The 23,658-nt window shown below is 37.7% G+C and overlaps 3 protein-coding genes and 1 long non-coding RNA gene across 5 annotated transcripts; 1 reads left to right on the top strand and 3 right to left on the bottom strand.

Annotated features, from left to right (window-relative positions):
- Positions 1–123: 123 nt before the first annotated feature.
- Positions 124–4,642, bottom strand: LOC309484410 (uncharacterized protein). Its single transcript, XM_082150731.1, has 2 exons — positions 4,184–4,642; positions 124–3,641 (listed from the first exon to the last, which is right to left on the bottom strand). Exon 2 carries the CDS (start codon positions 2,774–2,776, stop codon positions 947–949), a length of 1,830 nt encoding a protein of 609 aa, XP_082006857.1. The 5' UTR covers positions 2,777–3,641; positions 4,184–4,642; the 3' UTR covers positions 124–946.
- Positions 4,643–6,343: 1,701 nt separating this feature from the next.
- LOC309484478 (transmembrane protein 176A-like) lies at positions 6,344–8,868 on the bottom strand. The gene is made up of 7 exons (XM_082150843.1): positions 8,714–8,868; positions 7,703–7,933; positions 7,463–7,576; positions 7,195–7,251; positions 6,895–7,098; positions 6,644–6,763; positions 6,344–6,548 (listed from the first exon to the last, which is right to left on the bottom strand). The coding sequence occupies exons 2-7, from the start codon at positions 7,874–7,876 to the stop codon at positions 6,483–6,485; spliced, it is 735 nt and encodes a 244-aa protein (XP_082006969.1). The 5' UTR covers positions 7,877–7,933; positions 8,714–8,868; the 3' UTR covers positions 6,344–6,482.
- On the top strand, positions 7,945–13,105 carry LOC309484534. The gene is made up of 3 exons (XR_014200898.1): positions 7,945–8,293; positions 10,873–11,411; positions 12,856–13,105. It is a non-coding gene; the product is annotated as an uncharacterized lncRNA (long non-coding RNA).
- A 944-nt stretch (positions 13,106–14,049) lies between these two features.
- tmem176l.3a (transmembrane protein 176l.3a) lies at positions 14,050–23,065 on the bottom strand. 2 transcript variants are annotated; one of them, XM_082150804.1, is made up of 12 exons: positions 22,733–23,065; positions 22,471–22,608; positions 22,165–22,364; positions 21,909–22,001; positions 19,530–19,649; positions 16,330–16,425; positions 16,185–16,226; positions 15,988–16,068; positions 15,313–15,369; positions 15,044–15,235; positions 14,830–14,949; positions 14,050–14,734 (listed from the first exon to the last, which is right to left on the bottom strand). In XM_082150804.1, exons 3-12 carry the CDS (start codon positions 22,336–22,338, stop codon positions 14,672–14,674), a joined length of 1,038 nt encoding a protein of 345 aa, XP_082006930.1. In that variant the 5' UTR covers positions 22,339–22,364; positions 22,471–22,608; positions 22,733–23,065; the 3' UTR covers positions 14,050–14,671. The 2 variants fall into 2 exon arrangements, with proteins under 2 accessions (XP_082006930.1, XP_082006931.1); XM_082150805.1 differs by lacking the exon at positions 22,471–22,608.
- Positions 23,066–23,658: the final 593 nt, after the last annotated feature.

Below are 23,658 nucleotides of genomic sequence, written 5' to 3'. Positions count from 1 at the left end.
GGAAGACATATGTGGCGTTTCACCACATCTCCTCGTCGTCATACACATCTGGAGAGAGTAAATATAGCAGCTGTAGCAACTTGTGTCAGTGGTATTATAGCCAGCAACCTTTAGTTTACAGACAAAAGCTATGAAGACACTTTCAAAATCAATAAATTCCGTCTATTTCCTTCTCTGAAGACACACCAACAAACCATGATTTACCATTTGCAATGGCTTGTCAGAAACAAGTGGCATTTAAAATTTAGGCTGAGGGACATTCTCATTATAGAGTGCAATGTGCAAAAATATAATTTTTTGGGTAATACATTAAAAGCATTAAAGGGATAGAAAATTCTGTCATTAATTACTCACCCTCATGTCATTCCAATCTCGTAATACTTTCGCATCGTATCTTTGGAACACAAATGAAGATCTACTTGATGAAATCTGAGAGCTTTCTGTCTCACCATTGACAGCTACGCAACTACCACTTTGACACTCTTAAAGAGATAGTAAAACTAATCCATATGAATTGAGAGGTTTAGTCCAATTTTTTTCTTAAGACTCGATCGCTTTATATGATGAAAAGATTTAATTTATGGGTTTAATTCACATATGATCAGCGAACATAAACAGAAGCTCTACCGAACCTGCTTACGGAAGCTCAAAAGTGCTGCGTAACACGAGAGAATGAACCTCATTGGTTCTTGCTGAAGCTCAAACGTGCTGCGTAACACGAGAATGAACCTCACTGGTTCTTGCTGAAACTCAAACATGCTGCGTAACACGAGAGAATGAACCTCACTGGTTCTTGCTGAAGCTCAAACGTGCTGCGTAACACGAGAATGAACCTCATTGGTTCTTGCTGAAGCTCAAACGTGCTGCGTAACACGAGAATGAACCTCATTGGTTCTTGCTGAAGCTCAAACGTGCTGCGTAACACGAGAATGAACCTCATTGGTTCTTACTGAAGCTCAAACGTGCTGCGTAACACAAGAATGAACCTCATTGGTTCTTGCTGAAGCTCAAACGTGCTGCGTAACACGAGAATGAACCTCATTGGTTCTTGCTGAAGCTCAAACGTGCTGCGTAACATGAGAATGAACCTCATTGGTTCTCGCTGAAGCTCAAACGTGCTGCGTAACACGAGAATTAATCTCATTGGTTCTTGCTGAAGCTCAAACGTGCTGCGTAACATGAGAATGAACCTCATTGGTTCTCGCTGAAGCTCAAACGTGCTGCGTAACACGAGAACGAATCTCATTGGTTCTTGCTGAAGCTCAAACGTGCTGCGTAACACGAGAATGAACCTCATTGGTTCTTGCTGAATCTCAAACGTGCTGCGTAACACGAGAATGAATCTCATTGGTTCTCGCTGAAGCTCAAACGTGCTGCGTAACACGAGAACGAATCTCATTGGTTCTTGCTGAAGCTCAAACGTGCTGCGTAACACGAGAATGAACCTCATTGGTTCTTGCTGAATCTCAAACGTGCTGCGTAACACGAGAATGAATCTCATTGGTTCTTGCTGAAGCTCAAACGTGATGCGTAACACGAGAATGAACCTCATTGGTTCTTGCAGAAGCTCAAACGTGCTGCGTAACATGAGAATGAACCTCATTGGTTCTCGCTGAAGCTCAAACGTGATGCGTAACACGAGAATGAATCTCATTAGTTCTTGCTGAAGCTCAAACGTGCTGAGTAACACGAGAATGAACCTCATTGGTTCTTGCTGAAGCTCAAACGTGCTGCTTAACACGAGAATGAACCTCATTGGTTCTTGCTGAATCTCAAACGTGCTGCGTAACACGAGAACGAATCTCATTGGTTCTCGCTGAAGCTCAAACGTGCTGCGTAACACGAGAACGAATCTCATTGGTTCTTGCTGAAGCTCAAACGTGCTGCGTAACACGAGAATGAACCTCATTGGTTCTTGCTGAATCTCAAACGTGCTGCGTAACACGAGAATGAATCTCATTGGTTCTTGCTGAAGCTCAAACGTGATGCGTAACACGAGAATGAACCTCATTGGTTCTTGCAGAAGCTCAAACGTGCTGCGTAACATGAGAATGAACCTCATTGGTTCTCGCTGAAGCTCAAACGTGATGCGTAACACGAGAATGAATCTCATTAGTTCTTGCTGAAGCTCAAACGTGCTGAGTAACACGAGAATGAACCTCATTGGTTCTTGCTGAAGCTCAAACGTGCTGCTTAACACGAGAATGAACCTCATTGGTTCTTGCTGAATCTCAAATGTGCTGCGTAACACGAGAATGAATCTCATTGGTTCTTGCTGAAGCTCAAACGTGATGCGTAACACGAGAATGAACCTCATTGGTTCTTGCTGAATCTCAAACGTGCTGCGTAACACGAGAATGAATCTCATTGGTTCTTGCTGAAGCTCAAACGTGATGCGTAACACGAGAATGAACCTCATTGGTTCTTGCAGAAGCTCAAACGTGCTGCGTAACATGAGAATGAACCTCATTGGTTCTCGCTGAAGCTCAAACGTGATGCGTAACACGAGAATGAATCTCATTAGTTCTTGCTGAAGCTCAAACGTGCTGAGTAACACGAGAATGAACCTCATTGGTTCTTGCTGAATCTCAAACGTGCTGCGTAACACGAGAATTAATCTCATTGGTTCTTGCTGAAGCTCAAACGTGCTGCGTAACACGAGAATGAACCTCATTGGTTCTCGCTGAAGCTCAAACGTGATGCGTAACACGAGAATGAATCTCATTAGTTCTTGCTGAAGCTCAAACGTGCTGCGTAACACGAGAATGAACCTCATTGGTTCTTGCACGTGCTTGAGCTTCGATTTACCACAACTAATGTGTGAGTTGATGAATGTGAATAAAAATCTTTAAAGAAGATGCCTTAAAACCTTGTCTACATAGGTAGCTCAGAAGATTTTAGAACAGAGCTACAGTTTTGTACATCTCAGTTTATTTAAAATGAATTTGTGTACAGTTCAGTCTCAGTTTTTCACATTTCCTTTCACTTCTACTCAGCTAAAGGGTATGTGGGATCTCAGAGGGACTTTTTGCTCACTGGTTTATTTCTGTGCAGTCTTGCATCATAATGCAGGCTTAGTAAGGGTGACTTGCTTGTTTTCAGGCTTTATTGGAGTTCCAAACAGTCATAGTGTTTGGCTCCATTGGCAAGAACACAGGGCCTAAATATGACCGCAGAACGGCAGCAGGCAACAATATAATAAGTTATGTTTAGGTTTTTGGGGTTTTATTTTTTTTAAACAAGCAAGTCAGGTAATGGAGTCATTTTTTTAAGGAAAATTGACCTATTAGCAAAGTTCTTTCCTCTAGAAATGTGCCCAACCAATCACAAAGAAAGTGTCTGACTGCAGTCTGCTCAACCTCTGGAGGATCATGAACTTAAGTCTCCTAGTAAATAGCTTAAGAGATTCTTTTAATCAGAACAAAATGACTTTTCCATGAATATGATTTGGCCACAGTGCCTCACATTGAGTCCGGCCCCATCAGGTGACCTCAGGAACGCAGAAAAACATCACGTGCATCAGGACGGTTTCGCGTGAGATGCAGAAATACATTGTGCAGCCATTTATCGTCTCAATGTTACCTTAGTTCTTCCTTAATGCGGTCTCCATTGAAATAATTTCATTTTGGACCAATTTCACCCTGAAAAAGATCCAATAAATGTTTATTAGGTGAGTGGCTCCAATAGCACACAAGCTCACCCAACAGGATTGGATGTGGAAAATCCTCAAGATGCTGAGATTCTTCCTGGTCTGATAAACTGAATATAGAAAGGATAAATGTCTACATAGAGAATAAACTAGAGAGGAGCCAATGGTTCTTGTTCAGAGATGTTCAGTTATATTGCATGTGCTTGAAAATAAGCAATCAGATTTGGCATTTCAGTGAAAAATGTCAATAGTGACTTATTCATTTTACACTGGAATATCAATTGAATAATATTGTTCAATAATGCTGGCATTATTTACACATTCTCATGTTGTTCCAAACAGAAAATGTATTAGGTGTGTCATGCATCAAAAATATAGAGACAAATAAAAAGGCGCTGAGCACCAAAACACCCATTAAAAAAAAAAAAAAAATTCCCCTCATAGGTCATGAAACCTCATTGTGCAATATGTCAACTTGGCAAATTCATATTTATAGATTCAATTTATATTTATACTATCTGAAAGTCCTCGTACCTTTGAAACTCACTGTACACACACTATTCTGTGTCTATCATTGCTGTCTTTCCAAGTACTGATGTTTGGCACCAATGACAGAAGCTGATTCTGGTTAACCGAAAGGAAACTGGCCTATAAAATAAGCAAAGAAAAACAAATAGTTTCTTGATTCAAGCGTTCAACAGCTTAAAATCCATCTGGACTATAAATAATAAGATCACAGAGCACAAAGGCAATGTAAATCATTACATCATTACTGAAATGTAGACAGCTGTAAATGAACTGTTCATGGAAACCATCTCACAGCAAAGGAAAAGTGCATTTGTATGCATATGAAATCACTATATTCTGAAGATGGTTTCAGCTGTTTTGAATTAGTGAGTCTTCTGCAAGGAACAAAAGTGGGAGCCAGTGATTCAGCACCACTGTAATCCACAGGTAGAGATCTAAAAACAGATCCCCCCTTGATTCCTTGGTTTGTTCCTGGTCAAGACAGCTGACATCCCAGTGACTAATGTAAGCGAGAGGAAGCACATGTAACTGATTACTACAGCAGGGCTAATTATATGCATCTTATTTCATTTCAGTCTTCTCACAAAAATAATTTCAACTTCAAGTTCAATTTTTTTTTTTCATCTTTATTTAGTGACAAGTCATCTGACAGTCAGACAATTATTATAGCAAAAGAAATGTGTAAAATAAATTTTTTTTAGTGCAATATATAATAAGGTGCGCATGATAAGTAGGTGCTGAAATTATAAACTCACTTACAAGATTTCATTTGCTTTTAGCATATTAATCTTGTCAATGACAAAATTAACAAGTAAAAGTGGTAGTGAATGTAGTCAAATGTAAGCCCAGCCTTGAAGGAATGCTTACATTTACACACCACAAAATAGATCCTTTATGTTTATAGCTTTTCGGTTTTGATATTTAGGGTTTCGAGCTCTTATGGGAGAAGTGTTCATGGTGAAAGTTCTTCCCACTTTTGATAACATTTAGCTTGAAGTTCTTTACATTAGCCTTGGCACAGCTATGTACCCTCTCTTAACACTTGAGGATATTAACACCACCTGCTGGCGGAATCAGCAAATAGCCAAAGATATACTGATAAATCAGGTCAAGTCACTGCTGTTCAGAATGTTTTGTATCTTTGCATGACTAAACGGAGAGAAAAAAAAGAGAATTGATGGAAACTTGTAATTATTTTAAACTTAATACAAAAGGAACAAATATATACAGTACAGGCCAAAAGTTTGGAAACATTACTATTTTTAATGTTTTTGAAAGAAGTTTCTTCTGCTCATCAAGCCTGCATTTATTTGATCAAAAATACAGAAAAAAAAAATGTAATATTGTGATATATTATTACAATTTTAAATAATTGGTTTTCAATTTATTATACTTTAAATTATCATTTATTTCTGTGATGCAAAGCTGAATTTTCAGGATCATTACTCCAGTCTATCACATGATCCTTTAGAAATCATTCTAATATTCTGATTTATTATGAGTGTTGGACACAGTTCTGCTGCCTAATATATTTGATGAATAAAAGGTTAAAAAGAACTGCATTTATTCAAAATAAAAAAATATTTTCTAATAATATAAATCTTCTTTACTATCACTTTTTATCAATTTAACACATCCTTGCTGAATAAAAGTGTGGATTTATTTCAAAAAAAGAAAGAAAAAAAATTACTGACCCCAAATTACTGACCAGTAGTGTATATTGCTGTTACAAAAGATTTCTATTTTTAACACATTTGCTTTTTTTTTTTTACTTTTTATTAATCAAAGTATCCTAAAAAAGTATCACAGGTTATGAAAAAATATTAAGCAGCAGAACTGTTTCCAACTTTGATAATGAATCATCATATAATGAATGAGTAATGATCCTGAAAATTCAGCTTTGCATCACAGAAATAAATGATGATTTAAAGTATAATAAATTGAAAACCAATTATTTAAAATTGTAATAATATATCACAATATTACTTTTTTTTTCGTGTATTTTTTATCAAATAAATGCAGGCTTGATGAGCAGAAGAAACTTCTTTCAAAAACATAAAAAATAGTAATGTGTCCAAACTTTTTGGCCTGTACTGTATATAAAAAGCGGTGATGACAAAGTTCTCAAGTCATTTATTTCAAAAAGCATATCTTTTTTTTTTCTAGAAATAAGTAAAGAAATAAGGAAAACACTGTATAAGAATAAACATGCATCAATGTATAATCTGCTTTAAGTCATCGGAGTACTATATTGAGAGGCGGTGTATATGCTGTATATATTTGTGGCTTTGTATGTTCTCTCTCTCTAACATGCAGGAGCGACAGCGGCGTCTTCCAGGAGCGGCTTGTGAAGTTCTGGATCCTCCACCGACTGCAAAACCACAAACAAACATGAACACACACAGCATCTGTCAGAATCACTCATGATCAAAGTGGATTTGACTGGTGATGATGATAATACAGTACCTTTGCATCTTCATCCTTCTTGCACAAAGCTTTCCCAGTCAAAACACAGAAACTGATGGTCACACAGAGCTGAAGGACCGACAACACTATCATCATGATATCTAGTCCTCCGATGATCATCTAGAGGTGGAGAAAGATCAGTGTCACTTGAGGAAAGAAATACAGTAGAAACACAAATTTGAAATATAATTCAACAACCCTCAACAAGTGATTTTACACCATTTAATAAATAAAACAAATATAATAATTACCCGAATTGAATATTTGTAGTGCATGCAGATCTCCGTTCTCCTAATCTTTTCAGAGGAAGGCGGTACAGAGGTACCGTAAGACGAATAATAATAATCGGTATCGCAGTATGGATCGTTTCCCTTAGCCAGGTCCACTGAATACAGCACAACAGCTGTGATAGCCAGTGCAGCGCTGACGATGTTCAGAATCATTGCAATAACCAGCTGTAAAACACAAACAATCCAAAACACACGCTCAAAATTATTTTTCTAAACCAGAACAGTCCTAAAACGTATGATATGGCTTTGATAGACACTTACCAGACAAGGACTGGGAAACTTAGCTCCAAGAATAGTCACGATTCCAGCAAAAAGGACCTAAAAAGCAAACAAATAAAAAGTGCAGTGCATTCAAACATAGTCATTCCAATGAAAGGTGGAATTCAGGTGTAGTGACCCACCGAATATTCATGTTATCCTAAAAATGCATCAGAATTAAGGACATACAACACAAGCAATTAAACTACACAACTATTTTACTACACATGAAAAGATTTAGAAACATAACAACGAGTAAAATAATTCTTACCACACCACCGATCCAATAAGCAGCTTTAGTCTCTGTAATGGTGTTCCATACCCAAACACTTTGAATCAAAATCCCAAACACAATATTGATGACTCCAACTATTATCTGCACAGTCTATGGAATAAAAAAAATAAACAATGTTGTTTGCACATCTCGAATAAAAATAAAATAAAATAAAAACTTTACATGCTAAAGTCTTCAAATGAAAATATCTAAAAGATGTTTAATTGTTTAATTCACCCCAAGAGCTGTGTGGATGTTCGTCAGCTTTCCTTTCATATTCTGAGATACGAAACACACTGGACTGCAGCACAGAGAAGCCAGAATCTGACACAGTACGGGCCATTTGCTCTTTGGGTTTGAGGAGACGGTGATGACCGTCAAACCCTCACCCTGAGACACTGTCATAGACATGATGCAGACGGAGGTGATGGACTTCGAACTTCCCACAGGTGATAAAGGCCAAACTTCCTGTGTAAAGACAGATAAGCAAATAATCATACTAGTATATCCATATTTGGTATCAATACATCAAATCAAACCAAGCCGTAGAGGAGAAACAAACAAATCTTGGTCACACAAATGGCACCTTTAATGTCTTGACAAGGACCAGGACAAAAAGATACAGTTCAGTGAACAAATGATGACATAGCAGGGCATGTTGTCACAACCGTGCTTTTTAGGATAATGTGCCATAATGCTCTTTATTGTTGACACACTTTTTAACAGTGTCAATGGCGCCCATCAACTGTTTGGTTACGGGCATTCTTCAAAATATCTCCTTTTGTGTTCAACAGACGAAAGAAATTCATACAGGTGTGGGACTTGAGGGTGTGTAGGCCTACATTATGAAATTTTAATTTTTTGGGTGAACTGTCCCTTTAACAATTATGATAAACAAAATTCCCAAAATGGAACGGATAAGCACGATTTATCCAACATAATTTTCAACTAATACACAGTTATAAAACAGAGAGAACCTGCAAGAGATGAGAAGAGTTAGTGTAACTGATTTTTGAATCCAAATGTGTCAACTTGCCCTATTCCTAATAGAATTCATAGTTAAGGACATTTTTTCCCACTTTTTCAAAGACAAATTCTAAAATACATTGGATTATTGCACAGCTGTGGTCTGTTGTGTTTATCGACCAGAAATGGAACTGCGTACGATCATCTACTTCCAGCGTGACGCAGAATTGATACTTTTTCTATTTTATTTCAGAGAGCTCTTAAGAAACAACCCAGACTTACCCTGTGACTAACAGTCCAAAGTGCAGGAACTAGATTTTAGGGAAATGTCGACACTTTGGGAAAATGTCAGCATAAAATGAACTCTACAGAACTGGGCTGGCCCAAAAACAACGATGTCGGTGAATCGTTCGTTTGAGTCGTATATTTTAAATGAATCTTCTGAACCGGTTCACAAAAACGATAGTCGCGGCCAAAGATTCATTCTCGAATCAGACTGAACCGTCGACAGTCTTCCAAATAAGAGTCGCTTATTGCATTTTATTTTAACACAAGAACAAAAAGATTTTTATCCAAGAGATGTACATTAATTTTTAGCATTGTTTAATGTGAATAAAAATTATATTTAGGTTGGATGTGGGACGTCATAGATCACGTGATCACGTAAATGAATCACTGAATCAATTCTGTGAGCCGGTTTTTTTTTGTTTTTTTTAAATGAACTGTTCGAAAGGAACAACTTCCCATCATTACCTTCCAGCCTAGTTTTTCCCGATATGGGCGGAGCTGTTTTCCTGACAGTGTTCTTGCCATAGACGGTATATAAACGGTTCTTGCTTATATAGAACTTAGGATGGTATACGCACCAATGTAATTACAAACACTACGCCTATGCAACTAATGCTGCAGGAAAAATAAATAATAATAATAATAAATATAGCTACATAAAGGTCTTGACTCGTAAATGATTTGAAAAGGACGTTTAGAGACTTTGAACATTTTAGCTCAAGGTTCTGTGTGACAGTCTAGGCCCTCCCATTATTTATCAGGCTCTGTTCTGCCTTCACACTCTCTAGTCTACAGCGACTGACTTGTAATGTGATACACAAGCCACCTGGTGGTGAAGTCATGCAAACCTCCTCAGAGAGATGTTGTTTTTTTGTTTGTTTGTTTTTTGTTTTTAAATCTCTACTTGTTTTATTGGCCCCTATTTTAATATAATTTTAAGATAGACGTTTCTTCATTTCCATGTCCTTGACAAAAATTGAAACATTGGAAGGTTTTCTAGTTTATTCAAAGTCTAAAGAGGTAGAAGACTATGGTCTAAAAAATCTAAAAAGCCGATGATGCTAGTCATTTATAAAAAAATTAAATAAAATAAACAAAAAACAGCCAAAGTTAACATTTAGTAAACATCTTTAAATACAATTTGTTTTAAAGGATAGAATAAAGATGTTAAGACTGAATAAGGTAAGATTGAATAAGGTAAGAATAAAGATGTAGCTTGATGGTATTACAGAAGGTGTACACTGTAAAAAGTGATCAGTTCACTTACTTAAAAAAATGAGTAAACCCATTGCCTTAAAATTATTAAGTAAATAAACGTAATGCTAAATTGAAAAAATTAAGTTATGTGAACTTGATAATTCCACATTATTTATTTTTTTCGATTTAGCATGAAGTTTATTTATTTAATAATTTTAAGACAACGGGTTTCCTAATTTTTTTTAAAGTCAACTGATCCTTTTTTTACAGTGTAGGCTATTAAGATGGTAGATTTCACCACTAAAACGAGACCCATAATGCCATTTGATTACAAGAAAAAAAAAGAATAGCTATGTATAGGCTATGTTGTGTCTTGCTGTCATTTATTTTAGGTATGAACTTATACTTTTAAAAATTAAAAAAATTTAATTGAGCAGAATGAGAAAGTCTTACAACACCACCGAGCCAAAAAGCAGCACTGAAAATGAGGATCAAGTCAAAAGAACGCAATGCAATGTTTATGACTCCAATAATTATCTGTACAATCTATAAAATAAAATAAAATAACTATATTTAACAGTTAGACTGAGTTTTATTGTCAGGAATCTCAAATGTGACATCCAAAATTAAAAACACTGCTGAAAAAAAAACGATTAATTTTTTTAAACTGACATCAAAGAAAATATCTCAGAAAATTTAACATAAGTCAAGTCAAGTCAAATAATTTTTATTTATATGGCGCTTTTTACAATACAGATTGTTTCAAAGCAGCTTTATAGAGATAACTGCAAAAAAAATTGTTTCCAGAAGAAAATAGCGTCACAGTCCAGCTTAAGCAAGTTCAGTGATGTTTCATTTTTGTTATAAAAAGTTATCAATTTAGTTCATTTATATATATGTGTGTGGGTGATTCAGTCCATGTGCTGTGTGAACATCCACCACCCTCCCTTTCATAGGTTTGAGGTGATAGTGATGACGTCAAACCCTCACCCTGAGACACTGTCAGAGACATGCGTCAGCTCTGATCTACAATATGAAACTGAAGACTGCAACATATGCATGTGGAGGAGTTCAACCTTCTTACAGGTAATAATGGCCAGAGAATGTCTAATAAGGGGAGAAGTTTCACTCTCAGTAAACTTCCGGCTTCTGAACTGGTTGCAGTTCCACTCTGGTTCCATATGAGGGCGCTCACAGGACGAGTGCAGAATGAATGGAGGTCTATGGCGCTATACCCATCAAAATCCACTTTTCTCAGGATATAATTTTTTGTCTAGTAATTTGAATGTTGTATTCGAAAGGGGATGCAAAGAAATTACACATTGGGTGTTTTTTAGAGTCACTTATTTGCTTTAAAAAGTCTTTTAAAATGTCAATGACGTCATACACATCGTACGACCAGAGATACTGCTCTACGCAATCCTTCAGTCACTTTAGTGCTTTCACGCTCTGCACTTTCTTTTCTCTCGAGGCATCGACAACACAGCTGACACAGGTAAACACACAACACATGACACAGGTAAACACACAACACAGCTGACACAGGTAACTACACAACACAGCTGACACAGGTAACTACACAACACAGCTGACACAGGTAAATACACAACACAGCTGACACAGGTAAACACACAACACAGCTGACACAGGTAACTACACAACACAGCTGACACAGGTAACTACACAACACATCTGACACAGGTAACTACACAACACAGCTGACACAGGTAACTACACAACACATCTGACACAGGTAACTACACAACACAGCCGACACAGGTAACTACACAACACAGCTGACACAGGTAACTACACAACACATCTGACACAGGTAACTACACAACACAGCTGACACAGGTAACTACACAACACAGCTGACACAGGTAAACACACAACACAGCTGACACAGGTAACTACACAACACAGCTGACACAGGTAACTACACAACACATCTGACACAGGTAAACACACAACACAGCTGACACAGGTAACTACACAACACATCTGACACAGGTAACTACACAACACAGCTGACACAGGTAACTGCTGACACAGGTAACTACACAACACAGCTGACACAGGTAAACGCACAACACAGCTGACACAGGTAAACGCACAACACAGCTGACACAGGTAAACGCACAACATAGCTGACACAGGTAAACGCACAACACAGCTGACACAGGCAAACACACAACACAGCTGACACAGGTAAACACACAACACAGCTGACACAGGTAAACGCACAACACAGCTGACACAGGTAAACGCACAACACAGCTGACACAGGTAAACGCACAACACAGCTGTCACAGGTAAACGCACAACAAAGCTGACACAGGTAAACACACAACACAGCTGACACAGGTAAATACACAACACAGCTGACACAGGTAAATACACAACACAGCTGACACAGGTAACTACACAACACAGCTGACACAGGTAAATACACAACACAGCTGACACAGGTAAACACACAACACAGCTGTCACAGGTAAACGCACAACAAAGCTGACACAGGTAAACACACAACACAGCTGACACAGGTAAACACACAACACAGCTGACACAGGTAAATACACAACACAGCTGACACAGGTAAACACACAACACAGCTGACACAGGTAAACACACAACACAGCTGACACAGGTAACTACACAACACAGCTGACACAGGTAACTACACAACACAGCTGACACAGGTAACTACACAACACAGCTGACACAGGTAAACACACAACACAGCTGACACAGGTAAACACACAACACAGCTGACACAGGTAAACACACAACACAGCTGACACAGGTAACTACACAACACAGCTGACACAGGTAACTACACAACACAGCTGACACAGGTAACTACACAACACAGCTGACACAGGTAAACACACAACACAGCTGACACAGGTAAACACACAACACAGCTGACACAGGTAAACACACGTGCTAGAAGAGTTTTTGTTTTGTTTGTTTCTGGTCCCGCTTCGGATGCCACGATGCCATCAAGCGGTATCTCTGGTCGTAATCAGTCCTTCACTGACCAATCAGTGTTCATTAGCAGAATGCTAGCGTGTTATGGGCAACAACAACTCAACCTGTAAGAAATCGAAAGGACATAAGTACTCGTTCATTCAACTTTCAACCTATAACCCATGTTGAACTTGCAAAACCTACAATCAAATCTGAGATCTGTATTCTACCCATCACATTTTCAAAAAAACATCATTAATATGATTTATAAGCTAAAAAAAATAAATAAAAAAAAGATGTCCCCACACGGTCAAAAACGTCTGGTATTACTGTAGAAAATTAAAAGGAACTTTAGGCTGACTTGGCTGTTGTGGTGCGGTGGGTATATTAAAATTCATTCAGTCATCTGTCTCTTTTCTCAGTTTATTTTAACATTTGGAGTACACATTTCCCATTGATGACAAACGCTTTTAATTGTTTTCTAATTAAACCATAAACAAATAGAAACAATTAATGTAAACACATCAGCACAGTGTGAACTGAGGACAACTGGCTATTTCATATTGTCAATTTTTAATCAGATAAGTTGCTCTCGTTGTTTCTTTGCCATGATATTGGCTTGATGTTTTAAAATGTTAAAGTACAATTGAGATTTGATATCTATGGGAGAGGGGATGTTTTTCAGTCAATAATTATTTGGGCTGCTCGTCACACAAAGCTATCAAATGGGTTTAGAAGAGTGCACATACTGTATGGACTATTTAATGGATAATTATGGCCATTTACATATTTGGGTGAGCAATATAATAATACAATATATATATATATATATATATATATATATATATATATATATATCCTGATTCCTACAATCTGCAAAGAAAGATGCCATTGTAATTGTTAGGTTTAATGAGAAACAATATTCCAACTGTAAATAAATGTAAATTGTAAATGTTCTATGAAGATCAGGTTTGATCTAAAAAATAAATTAAAAAAAGATATAAAAAGGATTGTGTGATCTACAAAATAAAGAAAAAAGTAATTGATGTCATTACGCTCAAATGTCACAGAAAGTAATTTACTTCAAAAAGCAGGCCTTTTCTTTCTAAAAGTACCAAATATATTTGTGAAAATACTAAAATATGTAACTTCACGTCTATGGTGCAGATGGCAACATTTCATTTATTTATATATTCTCTTTTCATGGAAATGCCACAACAACAATCCAACAAACACAACAAAAATACATTCCATGACAAAAAGAACAGGAGTAGAATGAAGGGAAAAAAATCGTATAAACTCCTACCCCATTCTTATATTAAGAAAGTTACAAATTAGATGGCCTCACCGACATAACAAAAAATAACAACGGCAAAAAAATAACAAAATAGCCCAGACCAGATGTAATCTACTTTCAATTTTAACAATTTTTTTTTATTTTTTATTATTAATTCTGGTTACACAACACTAAACAAACAAAAACAAACACAACAATAATACAATGATGACAACTCGTGTAACAAAAACAATGACGAGACCATCATTGTTGTTATAATTTGAACAATTTTCACATTCATCTTTGTACAAGTTAAGTATCTTCTGTTTATACTTATATTTAAATTGAAGAATATTTGAACAACATTTTAGATCATTTTCTAGAAAATTCCATCTTTTCACACCAGAAACTGAAACACACATTTGTCTTTTAATTTACATGAATCATTTCACTTTCAATTACAAAAACCAAGAAAAATGTGTTCAAATAAAAATATGTGTTTGTCATGCAGGAGCGACAGCGGCGTCTTCCAGGAGCGGCTTGTGAAGTTCTGGATCCTCCACCGACTGCAAAACCACAAACAAACATGAACACACACAGCATCTGTCAGAATCACTCATGATCACAGTGGATTTGACTGGTGATGATGATGATACAGTACCTCTGCATCTTCATCCTTATTGTACAAAGCTTTCCCAGTCAAAACACAGAAACTGATGGTCACAAAGAGCTGAAGGACCGACAACACTATCATCATGACATCTAGTCCTCCGATGATCATCTAGAAATGGACATCAGTGTATTATAAAAATAAATTAAAATACACACAACAATTTTTACACTATCTGAAAAAGAGAAATAAATCAAATCATTACCTGATTGAGATCCCTGTAGTACAAACAGGTCTCAAAGTTACTCTCTCCTTGGGCACGCTGATAAGATGAATGATAATAATAACCTTCAACACAGTCTGAACTGTTTCCCATTGACAGGTCCATTGAATACAGCAAAACAGCTGTGATAGCCAGTGCAGCGCTGATGATGTTCAGAATCACTAGAAATACAAGCTGTGAAACAAAAACAGTAGAAATGACTGATGCTCGGTAAAAAAAACAAAAACAAAAAACTCTTGATCCACACGTACCAGCCTTGGACTAGGAAACTTGACTGCAAGAACACACATGATTCCAACAACAAGGAACTAAAAGGCAAAGCAAACAAATAAAACATTGGTTTATCCAAACATGCTTGATTTGACATTATTCTAAAGAAAGGGAATTATCAAAATGTGAATTACAACTTCATTCTAGTAAATATCAAATGAAAATAAATGCCGAAATAAAGAAATAAATGTAGGGCATTCTGAAAGCCACATGTCCTTAAAGGGATAGTTCACCCAAAAATGAAAATTCTGTCATCATTTACTCACCCTCAAGTTGTTCCAAACCTGTATGACTTTCTTTCTTCTCCTGAACACAGCTCCTGAAGAAGGTTGGTAATTAAACAGTTGCTGGTCCCCATTGACTTCCATAGTATTATTTTTTTCCTACTATGGAAGTCAATGGGGTCCATCAGTCGTTTGGTTACCGACTTTCTTCAAAATATCTTCTTTTGTGTTCAGGAGAAGAAAAAAAGTCATACAGGTTTGGAACAACTTGAGAGTGAGTAAATGATGACAGAATTTTCATTTTTGGGTGAACTATCCCATTAACCAAGATCAATGTCATATATAATTTACTTTTTGAATGAGCTCACTCATTGTACTACATGAACTCATTTAGAAACATAAAAAATGATCAGAATGAGAAATAAGTCTCACCACACCACCGATCCAAAAAGAAGAAACAAAGCCAAAACAACCCATTGTGATATTCATGACACCGACTATTATCTGTGGAATCTATGGAATAAGAGAACAATGTTTGTCCCAGTTTTACACATGACAAAACACCTAGTGTGAACTGTTTTGTAAATCTGATAATATCAGCAAAAAAAATATTTAAGAATCTAACTCACTCCAAGTGCTGTGTGGGTTATTGCCAGCTTCTCTTTAATATCCTGAAATACAGAATTCATTGGACTGTAGCATAAAGTACAAAGAATCTGACACAGTATGGGCCATTTGCTCTTTGGGTTTGAGGTGATGGTGTCAGTCACTCACCTGAGACACTGTACGAGTCATGTTACAGCTGTGAACAAATGGAAATGGATATGGGCATATTCCACTTCTGGTTTCTGAAGTTTTGTTCTCCACCAACTGTAAAACCATAAACAAACATGAACACACAAGCGGCTCATGATCACAGTGGAGAAATGATAGCTATAAGGATATAACGATAACCATACAGCGTCCAACAGATTATAACGCGTGCTATGGTATGTCTTCTGCTGCTTTAAATTCTCAAGCTCTTTAAAGAGGACCTATTGTGCTTTTTTACATTGTCATCTTTCTGTAGTGTGTAATGTTGCTGTTTGAGCATGAAAAAGCTCTGCAAAGTTAAGTTACAAAGCACAAAGTCCCTCTAAGTGGAGTTATACTCTACATCAGTGTCACCGTTTCTGAACTCCCTGAAACGCCTCGATTGTAGTGTTGAGTTTTTTTCCGGAAATGTACGTCACAATATTCTTCATTTAAATAATTCCCACCTAATGCTGCGTTCACACCAAACACGAATAGAGCATCTGGCGCGAGTGATTTCAATGTTAAGTCAATGTAAAGACGCGTTTACGCGTGTCTGGAGGTCTTGCGGTGCGAACGAGGCGTTTAGCGCGGCGCGGTGGACGTGAATTCGCCTCATTGGCGCATCCAGTTCGCACGAATGACGCGAATTAAGCGTCTGGCGCGATAGGCGCGTTACACGCAAATGATTTTATTTGGTGCTTTTTGTGAATTCACGCGTTTGACGCGACGTCTGTTCACGCAGTGTTAACCAATCAGGAGCCTGCTTGCTGCTGTCACGTGGTGAAGTGACGGGATAAACTCCCGCCCGGAATCACTCATTCAAAATGGAGTAGGAATATACTGTAGCAGAATATAATATTCAATATAGCAGTTAACTGATGCTGCGTTCCAGGCAGGTTTTTGAGCACGTAAATCACGACTTCAAACCACGACTCACGACTTTGTAGCGTTCCAGGCCAGTCACGGCAAACTTTTTTTTCTTAAGCATGATCAATGCTGTAAAGTTCAGGTTTACGTCACCTTAACATTTCCATGCGGCAATACACTTTCACGTCAGCAGCCATGTCACCCTGTAGCCCAAGACCGGTTGCCCACTGAAGCTAAGCAGGGCTGAGTCTGGTTAGTACCTGGATGGGACACCTCCTGAGAAAACCGGGTTGCTGCTGGAAGAGGTGTTAGTGAGGCCAGTAGGGGGTGCTCACCCTGTGGTCTGTGTGGGTCCTAACGCCCCAGTAAAGTGATGGGGACACTATACTGTCAAAGAGCACCGTCCTTAGGATGAGACGTTAAACCGAGGTCCTGACTCTCTGTGGTCATTAAAAATCCCAGGATGTCTTTCGAAAGAGTAGGGGTATACCCCCGGCATCCTGGCCAAATTTGCCCAGTGGCCCCTGTCCATCATGGCCTCCTAATCATCCTCATATATGGATTGGCTTCATCACTGTCTCCTCTCCACCAGTAAGCTGGTGTGTGGTGGGCGTTCTGGCGCAATATGGCTGCCGTCGCATCATCCAAGTGGATGCTGCACATTAGTGGTGGTTGAGGAGATTCCCCCCTTCTATGTAAAGCGCTTTGAGTGCTGAGAAAAGCGCTATATAAAATGTAATGAATTATTATTAATTATTACAACATACTTATTGTTTCAGACACATAACATTGTAATACATAATCGTGTGTGTATTATTATCATTATTATCATATTATTATTAATTTGACTGCAACGTTATATTGTCCTAAAGTGTATTCTCACCGTGTACCGCCTGCAGAAACACTGCATCCGTAGGGGCTGCCATTGTTGTTTTGTATGGTTTCGCGGGCTATGTGACGTCAGAGCTCGTAACTGGGAGTACATCGATCTAGTACGAGTTCACGGGTGGGAAGTCACGGGTTTGACTGCCGTTCCAGTGCACTTTCACGGGTATAAGGTTGGAAAAACACGGGTTACAGGTTGCCTGGAACGCGGCATGAGTATCACTAGAAAGAGCACCAACAGTGGTATCCGTACCACAGTTTGAAAAACATTGATAGTTTTTCAATATTTAATATACTGTATTTAAAATTTCATATACAATTTCTAACCGAAGACAGATGGACAGGCGATGCGGTAACTCTCTCGATGAATGCTCGATCAACATCAGCCATCTTGCAAACAGACAAGCGGATTTCGCCTCAGACTTTTGCTTTTTACGTGCATCAATTTCACTCTGGACGCGCGAATGGATTCAAAATGTTCAAGCGTCCAACTAGACGCGGTAGACGCGAATTTGACGCGCTATTCGCGTTTGGTGTGAACGCTGCATTAGGCATGTGCAAAAAAAGGGAAGACGTTAGTATAGTGTTGTCGCCATGTCCAAGGCTGCATTTAAGTGTTCTTTTTAAAGCCCCTCCCTAATTCCCTCTGTCTCGTTCACTCAGATGTATGTCATTGCTTACGTTGCATGAGTGCTCACTACTAGTGGAACCCTATTGGGTTTAATTAAGTGCGAGCACTGCAAGTTGCTGTTGTGACGTCACAATCGTGTTACATTGTGGTCTGTGGATCTACCTGAAGTATACATGAGTAAACTAGCTCCCTCAGTCAAAAATGGGTTAGGGTTAGTGTTAGGCCACTTGGTGAAGTTGAATGCAATTCAAAGTGTGTCTAAAAGTGGAGTTAAACACAGCGCAAGAGACCCCAGATTTAATGCAGTTATGGTTAGGGGCATCACATTTCCGAAACACGCTCAAAACGGGTTGACCAATCACAACACACTGGTCCAGCCGACCAATCAGAGCACATTGTGCTTTTCGGAAGGAGGGGCTTCATAGAGACAGGAACTAAACAGAGCGTTACTGATAGACTGGAAAGAGAGGAGCTGCAACAATAACAAATATGTGAAAAATAATGTGTTTTTAGAACCTATTCTAGTAGAATAGAATTGTAAAAGGGCATAATATGGCCTCTTTAAAGTTGGGTTGATTCCGATTGGCAGGCAATGTTTTTATCATTCATCAGCTGGAAAAAAAATTGATCTGAAAGTGATTCCAACAATATTGTTCCTCTGTGTTGCTATTGTTACAGCTGTGGTTTTAGACTTTCCCATTCTCATAGATTTAGAATGATCAATACATTTTATAGTTATCGTCATAGTTATTGTGCTTGGTGTGAACCGGCCTTAATTGTGGTGATGATACGGTACCTTTGCACTCCCACGCCTCTTGCACAAAGATTTTAAAGTCAAAAGCAAGAAACTGACAGCCACGCAGAGCTGAAGAACCGCCAACACCATCACTGTCATATTTAGTCCTCCGAAGGACTCCTAGAGAAAAAGATCAGTGTGTAAAGTCATTAAAAGAAAACCAATTAAAATACAGTATGAACACTAGCTCTAATCAAGGCAAAAATGTGAATTTAAACAATAACATAGTCATTACAAACACCTGTGGCTATTTCTTTCAGTGTGGAATACGAAGAATGTTAAATTTGTACAATTAAGGAAAGTAAAGGAGATGGGTGCTGTCAAAATCCGAAATTTAGAAGAAAAAAAAGTATCATAAATCCAACTAACAGACCAAAAATTAGGTTGTTATTCAGTAATGAATAATGACATTACAACTAGTGGTTCAACCGATCACAAAACTCACGGTTCGGATCATATTACGGTTTTTGAGTCACGGATCATTTTTCAGATCAGCAAATAAACTAATTATACGCACTGATAAATACAATATAACAAAGTTACAAATAAAGTAAGGTAGCTCGCACATCACGTCCAGATCGCACGCACACAGACACATTCAGTAGTGCAGAAACTTACTGTTAAGTTAACACTGTTCAGTGATTTATCAATAAAATAGCTTAGAAACTGAAAAGTTCTAGCATCACTTTCTTAGTACAGGGTTCCCACACCTTGGTTAACTTCAAATTCAAGGACCTTTCAAGGACTTTCCAGGTCCGATACCCTCAAATTCAAGGACTTAATGAGGGAACACATTTCAAGTGAGAGCAAGGTTACATCGTGTTACCTTGTAAGACACATTGTTACAGTTTTTATGTGTCAAACACAAATATGCTTTTTCATATGACAGAGATCTGATATTCTATTAGTCGTATTTCTGTTTTGCATAAAACTTAAGAATATTCAGTACATCCTACACTGTATTTTAAAATGATCTAATATTAACTTTTGCATGGATTTTATTGAAAAGAGCTTAGGCTCATGTAACCAGCCTGTTTTCCACTTACACTGTAAAACATTTCTAACCTCTCCAAGTCAACATTTTCTAGTGACTGGTCACATCAAAATTTTTTAATTGGCCCAAGTGCAATTCTTGTTGCAATAGTCTGTTAACATTGGCTCAATGAGAAATAATACATCAGACTAATTGAAAAATGTTGATGTTATCAGTCACTAGAAATGTTTTACTTGGGGATGTAATTTTTTTTTACAGTGTAACGTAACGCGTAAATGTGCGTAATTAACGTAAATCAAGCAAGCTAGTATGCATAGGTCACCAAGTGTTGGCGAAATAACACATTAGCGGACCGGAGGGAATAATATAGATTTTTTTCCAGAAAACTTCTTACACAAAATAAATTCAAGCACTTTCAAGGACCTGTATCTATGTATGTTTATTCTCAAAAACTTTCCAGGGCCTTGACTTTTTTTTTTTTCCAGATTCACAAACTTTCAAGGATTTCAAGGACCCGTGGGAACCCTGTTAGAAACTAAAACCCACAGCTTCACTATTAGTAGAGAGACGCTGCCAAGTCGAATTAATTTACACGCATTTGCTCTCACACTAATGCATTCATATAAATGTAATCTTTACTGTGCTACTTTATCTGTATATGATTTAGAAATCTGTGAGAAATATAACGACCCAAAGACAAAAGAATTTATGTAGGAGCAATAGCCTTGTGGCAGCGCTGAATCATATACCATAACTGTGTACAAGACAACCCGCCTCAGAGTCTCAGCTCGAGGTTCAGGCTTATTTGTTCATTAATGACGTCATCAGCGACTAGTCGTCAACGACTCGACTTTAATCACATGAATGTCGACTTAAAAATATCTGAAGTTGTTTAACCCCAAGTGTGCGGCTGTGCGCAGAGAAAACAGTGCGCGAACACTGAATTTAGTTATTTTTCCTTCTTTCTTGCGCAGGAATCGTTTGCATGTGTAAATTGCTGAGACAAAACACATGCAAATTATAAATGTTCACTTTATGATGGTTGAACTTTGCAATTAATCAGTGAATCAACCGCAAGCCACAATTTAAATTGTAGGCTATATTATATCCCCTAACCCTAAACCTACACATCACAGAAAACTTTATGCTTTTTTTACATTTTCAAAAACAAAAAACATAATTTAGTATGATTTATAAGCTGACCAAAAAATGTCTCCACAAGGACAAGGATTTCTGAAATTCCCATCTTTGTGGGGATATTTTGTCCACATAACGTAGGGTATACCTGAACCACACACACACACACACACACACACGCACACACACACGAACATCCATTCATTCATTTTACAGCATGAACTGATTTAGAAACATAAAAATCTTACCATCCTGCTGGCCCACGCAGATGTCATAAAAAAGAAGATGAAGCCAAAACAGCCCAACACAAAATTCATGACTGCAACTACTATCTGTACAATCTATGAAACAAGAGAACAATATTTGTGCCAGTTGATGGACCTCCAGCTTTTAAACATGATATGCCAAATCAAGAGTGCATACAGAACATAGGCCTACTTAAGCATCTTACTTTTTTTTTTTTTATGAAATCAAGATTTCAGTCAGTGCAAGTTTCTCACTCACCCCAAAAGTTATCTGGGTGTCTGTCAGCTTTTCTTTCATATCCTCAGATACAAAATACAGTGGACTGCAGAAGAGAGAAACCAGAATCTGACACAGTCCGGGACAGTTGCTCTTTGGGTTTGAGGTGATAGTGATGACCGTCATTCCCTCAACCTGAGACATTGTCAGAGACATGCTGCAGAAGGAAGTGATTCTTCTACCTGCCCACGTACAAAGGTAAAGACAAGAGAAACGAGTAGGCTTAATAATCACCGAAATGAAAATTTTCTTATGATAGTTATGTGAATACATAACATTTAATTTCACCTTCTCAAACAAGTTCTGGAATAATCATAATTATTCAAAAGCACTGTTGACTGTCGGTTTCTCGTCGACTGCATCAACGTGTTTTTTTGTTTGTTTTGTTTTTTAACAAGGAAGTGAACATCGACCTGCGAATGTTGGCTATAAAAGCAAGTTGTTCAGATTCAAGTCACTGTTAACTTGTTTTACATTTCACATTGTACTTTTTTTTAAGTAGCACGTGAATTTCACAGATTTTAAGAAACACAAAAAAACTCAGACTCACCTTATGATGAATAACTTGTGTAACTTTCAGTCCAGACTGAGAGTTGACTTTCCTGATCTAGTAAAGGTAACGTTAAGGTTGTAAAGGTTGGGCTGGTGAAAGTAATAAAGGTTGGGCTGTTCTGTACCTGTCAGTGTTTCTCATGCGTTTCACATTGCCGTGTTCCACTTGAAATTTAAATAATAGTCATGCCGTCACTAAAGACAAAAGAAACACTGTTGACATTAACGAATTTTAAGACACAGCACGCCCTTTAAAGTATTATGAAACGTATAACTGAGAGGCTCCACTGCATGTAGGCAACGCATTGAGGATGGCTTGTGCTGTTTTCAGAAATCACATGATCGATGCATCTTTCTGTTTCATCACTCTGTGGTTGTCGGAACTTCCATCACATTTGGCTTTTTTTTTTTTTGCGCAAAGTTTTTTAAGAAATATATTATAATTGATCTACTTTGTGGGTAATTTTTGGACTGTTGATTGGGATTTTACAGAGCCCCTTAAGGGGATATTATGATGGGGGTGGATGATCATTGTTTTGCGTTCGCAAAGTTTATCAGGGGAATGTAATAGTTTTGCGAGAGAAAGCACTCAAATATATATTTCCTCCCATCTGCCAGAATTTTTTTTATATTTGCATTAAATTTCTATAGGCTTCCTGGTGGTTGTATATTTTAATGTCCCCCTGTATATTTGATCACCAAAATCAACGGTGAAAATCAAAATCAAAATCAAAATAAATTCTTCTTCATGACTTAAATTAGCCTGAATGTAACTCTACACCCTTTCTTCATTTAGTAGGCAAATTAGCCCCGCCTCCACTCAATGAGCTCAGAATACCTGATCAACTCGCATAACTGTACAGTAGTAAACGCTGCATGATGGCAAGTGGGAATACTGGTTTGATTCAGCCAATATATGTTTGA

This window comes from Leuciscus leuciscus (assembly GCF_965113295.1).
Source record: "Leuciscus leuciscus genome assembly, chromosome: 20".
NCBI lineage: Eukaryota > Metazoa > Chordata > Actinopteri > Cypriniformes > Leuciscidae > Leuciscus > Leuciscus leuciscus.
The sequence above is the reverse complement of the archived record's forward strand: the minus strand, read 5'-3'. Positions and strand labels throughout refer to the sequence as shown.

Coding starts and splice junctions, on each gene's coding strand:
- LOC309484478 (XM_082150843.1), bottom strand. CDS start 7,876: ATGTCTATGACAGTGTCTCAGGGTGAGGGTTTGACGGTCATCACCGTC. Junction 7,099..7,194: donor AGTTTCCCAGTCCTTGTCTG/GTAAGTGTCTAT, acceptor TGTGTTTTACAG/CTGGTTATTGCAATGATTCT. Junction 6,549..6,643: donor AGAAGGATGAAGATGCAAAG/GTACTGTATTAT, acceptor GTGGTTTTGCAG/TCGGTGGAGGATCCAGAACT.
- LOC309484410 (XM_082150731.1), bottom strand. CDS start 2,776: ATGAGGTTCATTCTCGTGTTACGCAGCACGTTTGAGCTTCAGCAAGAA.
- tmem176l.3a (XM_082150804.1), bottom strand. CDS start 22,338: ATGTCTCTGACAATGTCTCAGGTTGAGGGAATGACGGTCATCACTATC. Junction 19,650..21,908: donor CTGCGTGGGCCAGCAGGATG/GTAAGATTTTTA, acceptor CTTTTTCTCTAG/GAGTCCTTCGGAGGACTAAA. Junction 14,735..14,829: donor ATAAGGATGAAGATGCAGAG/GTACTGTATCAT, acceptor GTGGTTTTGCAG/TCGGTGGAGGATCCAGAACT.